The 11010-nt window shown below is 36.4% G+C and overlaps 1 protein-coding gene across 1 annotated transcript; it reads right to left on the bottom strand.

The window, feature by feature from the left end:
• Positions 1 to 792: 792 nt before the first annotated feature.
• LOC120067482 (glutamyl-tRNA reductase-binding protein, chloroplastic) lies at positions 793 to 7907 on the bottom strand. Its single transcript, XM_039019039.1, has 5 exons — positions 7344 to 7907; positions 6979 to 7059; positions 3462 to 3566; positions 3183 to 3332; positions 793 to 1266 (listed from the first exon to the last, which is right to left on the bottom strand). The coding sequence occupies exons 1-5, from the start codon at positions 7719 to 7721 to the stop codon at positions 1021 to 1023; spliced, it is 960 nt and encodes a 319-aa protein (XP_038874967.1). The 5' UTR covers positions 7722 to 7907; the 3' UTR covers positions 793 to 1020.
• Between the last annotated feature and the right edge of the window lie 3103 nt (positions 7908 to 11010).

The raw sequence follows: 11010 nt of genomic DNA, 5'->3' as shown, positions 1-11010 counted from the left end.
CCAAGTATTTCATGGTTGAGTTGAGTTAGGTTCATTTTTTAATAAGGGTTATTTGGGTTGAAAAAATTTACAATCCGAACAACCGAGTTGAATTTAAAAAGTCTTTCAACTCAACCCAACCCAACCCATGAACACCCCTACCTAGAGAAGATGATGGGCTATGTTCTTCTCTAGTTCTTCTCAACTCAACTATTTTTGAGGTGGTTGATGTTTTTGTTTCTACTTTAGTTGAATGAATTGTTTTTCATAATAACAATAACAATAATAATAGTTGATGTCAAATGGTCATTATAGCTCACTCTATAAATCTATAAATTTATGTAAACTATTTCTTACTCATCATCTATTTTTCTTTTTGTTACAATGCTATTAACACAGACTATTATAATTTATTATAATAACTAATTCAATGTCACAAACGCCCATAAAATTTTATTGAATGTTTTTGTAGTTTGTTGGCTTAGAGAGTGGACTAAAATGTAATCCAACCCTTTGGTCATAGATTCGAAGCCTAGTATTAGAAGTTGATTGATATTCTTCCCACGTGTGTTACACTATGTTCATATTACCATAGTCATCTACATGGATGTGCAATGTATCTAAGAGGGAAAGGGTCAATGAGATTTAAGTTTATTGGTTTTTGAAGTTTTAATAATGCCTCAATAAAACACCAATGAACTTTGATGACGTGGTTTAAAATATAAAATTGACAATTTTTTTCTCCACTTACCTAAAAAATGTCACACATGCTTTTTAACCACAACATCAACTAATTGTCAAGTGCGGAGACTATTTAAAATCACATTTCAAACCTTTATGCTTAGAGCGGATTTTTAAATCTCAAATATACTGCTTGGGTCAACTTTAACTAAGAATATGTGAGAATATAAAAAAACAAGCTGTTCTACCCTGGGTTTGGTCATAACGAAACTTCTCATTTTCACACCTTAAGCAACACTCGAGCTCTTTCATAAATGGCAAAAGTTTTAAAGAGAGTAAGAAAAGAAAAGCACATCGTAGCTACTCTACACTCTGCAATGGTTTTATCATCTTGAATTGCTTCACCCTCTCAAAATCTGGAGCCTGGAAATTTCTTTCAACCTCCCACGCTTGTTGAGACATGCCGTTAAATGTTGACTTTGCACCTTTCTCATCTGTAACTTCCCTCGGAAACGGAATTCGGATTTCAAATGTCCCATTTCGAGGAGAGAATACGCGCACGTCGAAGCCTAACCGATCTACCCATATCAGTTTTGCTTCTGTAAACTGTCAAGGAAAACGGAGAACAGTGAGAATTCTACAGCTGGTGAGGGAAAGAGAATTGACTGGCCTGTAACTATAAGAGCCATCTACCCAAAGAATCCAAGTGTTCTTATGTGTTTCAGTATGAAGAAACGCATAATCTAGCTGAAGCTATTTTGGACATGCTAAATCTACATGTATTACTAAACAAAGCAATGCATGAAATATTTTTCATTGTAGATCTCATGATAGTTTATGATACAAGATCTCCCCAAATATGTATGTTTTGAGCAAAGGCAGTGAAGAGTCTTTGTTACATCTTCTCCTCCATTGTAATTTCAGCTGCAAAGTTTGGGATTTCTTGGAAATAGGTTCGGTTTGAGCTGGAGTAAGCCAGGGTTCATTTTTAGATTGGTTGGTGGAAGCATTAAACAATTGGAGAGATATGTATGTTTTGAGCAAAGGCAGTGAAGAGTCTTTGTTACATGTACTGTACTCCTCCATTGTAATTTCAGCTGCAAAGTTTGGGATTTCTTGGAAATAGATTCGGTTTGAGCTGGAGTAAGCCAGGGTTCATTTTTAGATTGGTTGGTGGAAGCATTAAACAATTGGGGTTTAAAAGGAAAGGCAAAGGTGTTGTGGCCTTTCTTTGTCTTTTCTTTTTTTTGCCTTATATATATAGATATATCAGTGAGTTCAGACCAGTTTACGCATACCTCAACTAATCTCACGGGACAACCTGCCTGACCCTACAACATTCAAGTGTCAAAGAAACTCGTAGGACAGTAAATCCTAGGTAAGTGGCCACCATGAATTGAACTCATGACCTATTAGCCCTTTATCAATCCTTTATCAAGGTGATATTTCCCTATTTACTACCAGGCCAATCCATGATGCTTGCAAAGGAGGTGTCGTCTAACATGGCTAAAGTTATTTTTGTGGCTGATTTGGAGAGAGAGAAACTCTAATTCTTTTGTTTATAAATGTGATCTTAAACAGTCCATGGCCTCTAATTGGAGCCATCAGAACTCCTTTTTGTAATGTCCACTTCCCTCATTAACTTAGATCGGAAGGTGTTTTTGTAAGAAGTTTCTTGCTCTGCTTCTTATAAAAAACTAATGATAACAAACAAAAATTAAATTAAATCCTCATGCTATATGATGTTTGAGATACTTTAGATGATATCTCAATGAATGTATTTCTTTTTAATAAGAGACAACTCACTCACTGAAAATAAAATAAAAGAATATATAAAAGCGTAGAAAAAAACAAGTCCACAAATGGAGTCTCAATACATGTATCATTTTAAGTTTTTAACACATCCTAAAAATCATTTTGCAACTCAAAAATGAAGGAACGTTCAAATCCAACTTCTATCCCACAGTAGATTAAACATATATTCCATCATTTCAACATTCACCCAAGAGAGACTTGGTCCCTGAGATTGCTCATAATGGAAAATATTCGACAAAACTTAGTGAGTCGACTTATAAGGTACATTGGTTTTTTTTCAACGTTCTGATTGTATTCATATTATATAACAAGTTATTAGCTTACATGGGGCGACAGATCTATCCCACAGTAGATGAACATATAGAGCTTGTGTCGTGAAATGCAAAATTATGGAAATCAGAGTTTTCTGTGCTGCAGTTTGATCGAAAGGGGTCAACTCTATTAGAGGGGGAGGGGTGGAACCAATTGACTTCGGTTCTATGAGTGGTGGTTTCCAGCTAGAGAATCTAGCCTTGTAGCATGACAATATTTCGTATGTTTATATTTTAAAAAAATGCAGAAAAATAAAAAGAAAAGAGCAAGGTGGCTCAGTGTTTTCTTGGTTGGCTAGAGAAGAAATAAACAAAAAGTTGAACCCAAACTCCTAGTAAGCCAAGAATCAATTAAGATGCTGAAGACTGTACAGAAAAATGAGGTTGAATGCTAACCTGTAAGTTCAAATCAGCATATATGTTGCAAAAGCGAATAACATCTTCCGCGTTGTTTGTGTTTATCTCATCCACTAGCTTTTCTGCACAATTTCGAAGAGGATCTGGGCTTGCAGTTTTATAATCTGAAGAGTTTACCCAAACACCAACCTGAAATCATATGAAATATTACATTAATATTCAAACGCACATTTCTACATTCTAGTGCATTGAAACTGGTCTCTGATTAGTGATTAAACACTGCATAAACGAAATAAGTGCAGAAAATGATGCCTGTACCTCCCCAAAGTCATCAATCTGAAATACCCTCTCCACTGTAACAATATACAGAAGATCTTCGTTAATGTCTTCTCCAAATCTTTTTCTCCATGTAGTATGAAGCCGCTGAAAATGTGGCATTTAACATTTAATAAAGAGTTGATCCAATCCTACGAGGATAGTATTGAACAACGACATACTGTTGCCAAAGCCATAATCAATGCATAAGTTGTTCAAAAGTTATTAAACAGTAGCTTGAATAAAAATCCAAAAGCTACTAAATTACGGATACATTAATGAGAAGATAACAGAGTTTCAAAAACACTTGCATTATCTCATAGTTCCAGAATGAGAAGGAAGGAGGAAATCATGACATTTTGGGTGTATGTGTAACTTTAAGAAGCCAGAGGAACGATAAAGAAGTTCGCTGATCCTCCCCATCTTCCATACATAACCCATAATGGCTTCAATTCAGAACCACCTAAGGGCATTATGTTGCAATCAATCCATCTCCAATATTTACTACACGACTTAATGGTCCAAAACAAAAATTGTTAGCTTCTTTGATCATTATGTTTCCAAAATGACTCAGATTAATCTGTGCACTAGGTAGAAAAAGGCCATACAGTTGGCTCCCAGCGATTGTTAATGAACGTGCCTAAAGGATGTAATCCCCAACTACTTTTGTCCTCCAAACTAAGCCGTAAATAATGCAGAATTTGAACCAAACCTCCCCCCCTCTTTTTACTCCTCTACCTTCTTGCTAGAACTCTTCAACATTTGGTACTATCTTCCCACTGGTCCCAAGCACAAATAGTTTCAGGTTGAGCCAAGCACTTCAAAACACCGAGGAGAGCACGAGATGGCAAGCGGTTTTCAAGATGTGATCCCAAGTGGAAGTCCTTTCATCAACTCTATTATTGAGAAGTCAATATATGACCAAGTAATTTTGTAATGTTCTACCAAAGGCTTTAAAGAAAAACAAAGACAAAAACGCATTTCCTTGCTTTTGTGAGCCACCACTTCTTCCTTACCATAAATGCTGGTGACCGCTTGATATGGAAATAATTGGTAATGATTGGCTGAAGCATTAAATGGATTATTTCCAAGCTAAGCTTCCAAATAGAGTTGAAGCATATTCATATTTAACATTACATGTATGTATTTACATTTATGAGGGTAGTTGAAGAGGTCTTAGATGAATTTAGACATTATAGGTGAAAGGTCGTGTCCTTTCATAGTGTCTTTTCAATTAGTATAAATACTTATGCACCATTGTAATTAGGGAAAAGAAATGGATTTTGAATGATTTTTCATAGAGTTGAATCTCTCAAGGTGTGTTGGCCCAAGAAGTTGGGAAATACGAGTTGTGAACTCCACTTCTTGTTTGGCCCCAAGAGTTGGTGGGTCTTACTACTAAAATAAAAAACATCAATTTTATATCTTATCAACTCATTACACTGTGGTCCCCAGGAGTTCACAACTCCTTAGACTTCATAACTTCTTACTCCTTACTGTTCCACCCTTTACCCCAAACACCCCCTCAAACTCTATGCTTTCTTTGTATTCTTGTGTTAAACTTTCAATCTAGCCCGATCAATTACATTGTGGATAGTTCAAAATCTTGAAATTAGGAACAAGTTCTCTTTCTTCTTGATCTTTGATCAAATCTTTCAAACCAAATCTCTTTAGCTTTTTTGGAGTTGTTATCAATTCGTTAACCAGGGTTATGCTTATTACTGTTGTTGGAAATGACTTTTGGGCTTAGGCCCATAGGAAAAGTTAAGGGGAGTGGGAAGTTTTGTCCCACGTGGATAGATTTAGAATTGCTTAAAGGGTATAAATACCAAAGCATTCTAGATGAGAATCCAAAGTGTGTTGGTAGTGGAAGTATAACCCTTTCACCACATGCGCGTACTGCTGTCGCCACCGTCCGTTTGGTCGAACGGGCGGGTTCGGGTTTGGGTTCGGGTTCGAGTAACCGCACTTGCATGAAAAAGAACTAAATTTTTATTACTTATCATTTTAATTACTTTTTAATAAAAATTTTGATTAAATCTTTTTATTGATATTTTTTTTAGTGTTGATTTTTTTTACCGTTAACGGACCGTTCATTTTGTGACCGCTCGTTTCAGACCATTCGTGTCCTCCTCTCCATTGCTATTTAATACAGATCAAACCTGAGAGAGGAGACATAACAACTCGATTTTCTTCTAAATTCTTCTTCTATTCTGAGCATTCTTCTCATCGATTCTAGTCCATTTTCCGACGAGTGCACGTCTGAATTTGGAGACTACATTAACCTTGGGGAGCAACCGGCATAGCGATTAGCACCGAGGTTGTGCCGTAATTGCTTTCAAGGCAGTGGTTTCTCCTCGACGCAACTCTCTATTCTAACAACTGTTGCAGGTGTTCACCTTGTTTAAGGGGGAGTTTTCGAACATAATTGAGGCAATTCCCTTTATCACCACTTTATATTCCTCGATACGTTGCTAACTCTTGGATATCTCCAAAGCCATGTATTAAGTAGCTATTGTTTCTCTTATCTCAAATCCTGTCTTCTAGAGGCTTCTCAAAACAGTGTTTTGACTGACTAAATGACCAACCTTTCCTTACTCCCCTTCCAAAAAAGGACAAAAACTAAATTGATAAAATAGAGAAAATACCTTGACATTGAGTTGAACAACCTCTTCCTTTTATAGGTAATTTCGGTTAAGCGACCTTCTTTCTTTTTTTAAAGGTAACTTCAGTAAAAACAACCTCCTTTTGACAGACAAAAGTTCTTCCTACAATACATCCAACTTCTACAAAATGACTTCCTGTTGTTGGATTCCACAATTCTAGTTTCTTTGACCTTCCACCGAGGGCATTCCAAAGGTACGAAATCGGGAGAAGTTCAAGCTTGCACCCAGGGAAACAACTACCACTTTCAGCCCCTCTGTAGACAAGTCAACAACGCTGAAGAAGATTTCTTCAGAAATCTACCGTTTAGAAGGCATCTCGACATTTTTTAGACCTTCAGAGAAGGTTTTCAATCAACACATCGTCATCTTTGAAATTTTGATTATCTTGTAAAATGTTTTTGATACATAAACTCTGATCTAGAAAGGCATCAAATTTGTGGCTTTCTCTTTGAGTATTGAACCAAGTTATGTATAAAAAATTCTTCAGAGCAAAATAGACTTAACATTAGAAATAGTTTCATTCCCACCACAAGCATATAAATTGCTGTTAAATACATAATTGTATACGAGGATAGATAGCTTAAAGCATTCTTGTGGCTTGATGTACGAAATAATTCCACCACAGTAATTTGTGAACAAATGACAACAGTTGAGGCTAGTTAAGCGGCTAAGCCACAACTCAGCCAGACTCAACCAGGTAGTAAGATTTGAGTATCTCAAAAATGCTACAAGAAATAGCCAAAGTAAGCCTAGCTCAACAGTGATTGGTTGATACTCCTCTCCTTGTCATGTAAGGTTCAAAAATGCTAAAAGGAACGTGTATCCTAGAATCTGGGAACCGCAGAAAATTGTACCTTTAAAATCATTTTATTGTCTGGTTTGCCAATACTTCCTTGAATTGTACACTGAGGAGTCCGCAATCCACACTGTTCCAACTGCTCCAAAGAAAAATGGTAAACATGAGCGGTTTTACCTCATTCGTAGACAAGATTTCAATGTTCAGTACTAGACTGATAAGAACAGATAGTGCACATTTATTCATATCTCTGAACAACTTTCACATCATGAATTCAAACGGGAAACAAATAGTAATGAACTTATATCGATTCAGAGATCTCATTTTTCATTTCCTCAAAATCCCACTTGGAGCCTTGACATATGTTGTATCGATCCAAACAAAATTCTACGTTATCATTAGTAACCCAAAAAAATGAATAACCTGAACATGGAGGCTGGACCTCCTGTCGATAGACTCCGGCAAAGATTCATTCAAACTCAAAAGAGGCGTACCATCTTGGTCAACAGCGAATAGAACGCCAACGCCGAGAGGCCATCCCTCTTGGCTCAAAGAAGAAAGCGTTCCAACAGAAGACAGCTCCATGATCGTCCTCGAAACCTCGGCTGGAAACGGCTTCACATTCCGCAACTCCGTTGGGGCCGACTCGGAAATCGTCGTAACAGAACATTTCAAAGCCCGATACGAAACTCTATGGAACCGGCATGCACTTGAATGAGCGAATCGAGATTTCGAGGTTGATTTTAGAGGAACGACAGAAGGCGGGAACTGATTCGTGAGAGTTTGAGCTTGAAGATGCATTTGATGATGCTCCAAAATCACCCTAGAGTTTCAGAATTGACGAAATCGAGCTACTGTTGTTCGAAATTGTTGAGAAGGATAAGGAAATTCAGCTCGCTGATAGTAGGATGAGAATCAGCTGTGAGAGAGAAGCTTGTGAGGATTGTGGTCGACTCGCGACGCTCTAGCAAGCAAACACAGCGAGAATGGAAGACGAACACGACAACACAGAGCTGTGATCTGCTGTATTGTAGCGTATTGTGGCTTGTACGTCAAACCTGTTCTTCGGCCAATCAAAATTGAACGTTGAAGGGATTTAGTTATTTGTGGGCAAATTATAAATACTTTCCTTAAAATATAATAATAGTTGCAATTACACCTTTAAATTTTTAATTTTAATAATTGAGACCTTACTTAAATATTAAAATTGGGTCAAATTGAACCTGCAAACTTAAAATTAGGACAAATTGAATCTACAAACTTATATAATTGTATGAATTACAACATTTGTGTAAGTTTGAGGGTTCAAAACCTATCAGGTGTGGGTTTAATTTCTATAATTATCGTACATTTGAAGGTCTAATTTTAATATTTGTAAAAGTTTAAGGGCTCAATTTTTACAGGAGTTTTTGTACAGATGACCCAAAAATTGGGTAAAAAAAGTCAAATGACCCAATTTTTTTTTAAAAAAATGTCGAATGACCTTTTGCTATGTCAAATTCAGGTGAAATTATTATAATATACTGGTGTGCATGCGGAAAACTGTCTAGCTCTCTCTATATCTCTCACTCTCACTCTCACTCTCACTCTCTCTCCTGATCTCACACTCTCTCTCTATCTCTCGCTCTCACCCTCTCTATTTATCTTTCACTCTCTCTCTATATCTCCGTCATTTAACACCGTGGATCCAAAGTCCATGGTTTTTATGTAAGTTTATTCTTGCTACTTGGTGATCTTTCTATTTTATTCGATGTTTCTCTTTGCATTTGGTAATTGTTCATAATGGATTTTATGTGTAGCTTAGCTTAATAATTTTAGTAGTTTCTTTGTATCTCTCTTGGTCTCACTATCTATCTATCTCGCTTTCACTCTCTCGCTTTCTTCCATTCTATCAACTCTGGTTTTGCTGAAGTTGGTTGGATAAGAAGTCGCAAGCATCATTGGTAGAGAGAAGAATGGTTGATGCCTTGCAAGTTGGTTTTTCAACGCCACCAATAAGAAGGAAAAGAGAAAAAGAATAAAAAGTTGAAAGTCACGCTATAGAAGAATAAGGAAAGAGGAAAAATGGGAAAGAAGGTTGAAGGTCCAAGGAGAAGAAGAGGAAGAAAATAGGGGGGGAAAAAAAAGAAAAAAAAATGTTGAAGGTCACACTAGAGAAGAATAAGGAAAGGGGAATAAATAAATTAAGGGCATATTCGTAACTGTTGGGGTTGATGCCTTAAATCTCATAGGATCCTGTAGTTTGTAAATAATTGTATGAATAAACATTCTGTGATTTATAATATATGATATTTTATTCACATTGTCTATGAAATATTTGATATTTTAATTGCATTAACCACAAATCAATAAACTAAGATCCATGGTTATCATTGTAACTTAAACATGTATGTGGAGATACAAGTGGATCGTGCTTTAAGTGATATCCTAAATGGTCTGGACTCTGTAGTTTATGGATAAGCCTGAGTACCTTATCCTTGTGACACTACAAGTATGGCCCACTTTGTAGATGTTACAAATGTTGTAAAGTACTACAAATAATCTAATCCTGATCATTCATGTATTAGACATGTGAGCGGAGATATTCTATATAAAGGAGTTTGTATAAGATCGGACCACGAAATGTTTAGTCTTGTTATATAACACCGTTCATAATTGAGTGTCACATCCCACCCCAAATTACCCTCTAAACCTGGATAGAATGGTGACTGCAGCAGTTACTAACTCTTTTGCTGTCACTTACCATCTAACTATCCTATTAACCTTTACTCAAACCCTGAATACGTACATATCTTCAATATACCAACATATTAACTCGGAACTTAACACATTTACATTACAAGATTTTGCAACATTGTTCATACATGAATATTACAACTTAGTGAGCCCCATCTAGTATACTAGTCACTAGACAGACACATGTGTACTAACTAACATAGGTCTTTAATTACGCTTCCTTCAACCTATTTCTTTGAGTGGTAGAGCAGTAGCAGAATAGTCTTTTGGGAACTAACCGCTACCTGAAAGAAAACATTTAAAAATGTGAGCTAGAAGCCCAGTGAGTGACTTAACAAAAATATAAATCTCATGCTCAAAACTGGAAGCTTGAAACCATAATACTAAAACTAAAGTATACCAAGCAAACGTGTAAATAAAACCTTTAAACCACCATTAAACATAATTATTCCTTAGTTGAGAACGAGCATACATCGCTCTAGCTCCCAACGTCTGTTATCGGCCAAGAGACCCATACTTCGGCCTCCCTTTGATGGTATATAGCCTAAGAGACCCATACTTCGGCCTCTCATTCGGAACTACCTACGGCACATAGAGTTTTCTATATACCGTCAACACCTTAGGTACATTTATTCAAATACCTTCCTTACCTCCAGTATCCGGCTCACTTAAACTATCAAGTTCTCGAATATAGCATAAAAAACTCTTTAGGATACCTTCCCTACCTTTAGTATCCCTTTCCATTATGTTTAGGAATACCAACGCATGTACTTTGACAATCTTAGGTATTTAAAACATAGTACATCAAGTTTCATTCAACCTTAGCTTTAACCCTAACGCATGTTTCATACTTGTAAAATAAGTTGACTTAAATCATGTTGAATTAGCTTGTAAAAACTATTAGCATGCGTTAGATATGGAAAACATACTTGGAAAACTCATACATTAGTAACATCATACGTTGATAAACATTCATAAGCATTAGCAATTCCAAACTATCCTTCTAGCCTAGGAGAGAAATATGACTGCCTTTATCCTTAGTTGAGAGTGAACTATTAGATCTAACCCTCAATGTCAACCTTGGTCGGGGAGAACCCTTTTGCTCAATCCCTCGACGTTGTATTACCTACGTGCATGTGGTTATAATTGAGTACCGTCATACCTTAGGTACTTGACTATGATACCTTCTCATTGTCCTTCAGTATCCTTAGGATACCTTCTCACTGTCCTTCAGTATCCGTCATATAATTAGTCATAAACATTTAGTTGAAAAGATACTTTCTCATTGTCCTTCAGTATCCGTCATATAACTAGTCATAAACATTTAGTTGAAAAGATACATTTTCATTGTCCT

This window comes from Benincasa hispida, chromosome 1 (genome assembly GCF_009727055.1).
Source record: "Benincasa hispida cultivar B227 chromosome 1, ASM972705v1, whole genome shotgun sequence".
Taxonomy (NCBI): Eukaryota; Viridiplantae; Streptophyta; class Magnoliopsida; order Cucurbitales; family Cucurbitaceae; genus Benincasa; species Benincasa hispida.
The sequence above is the reverse complement of the archived record's forward strand: the minus strand, read 5'-3'. Positions and strand labels throughout refer to the sequence as shown.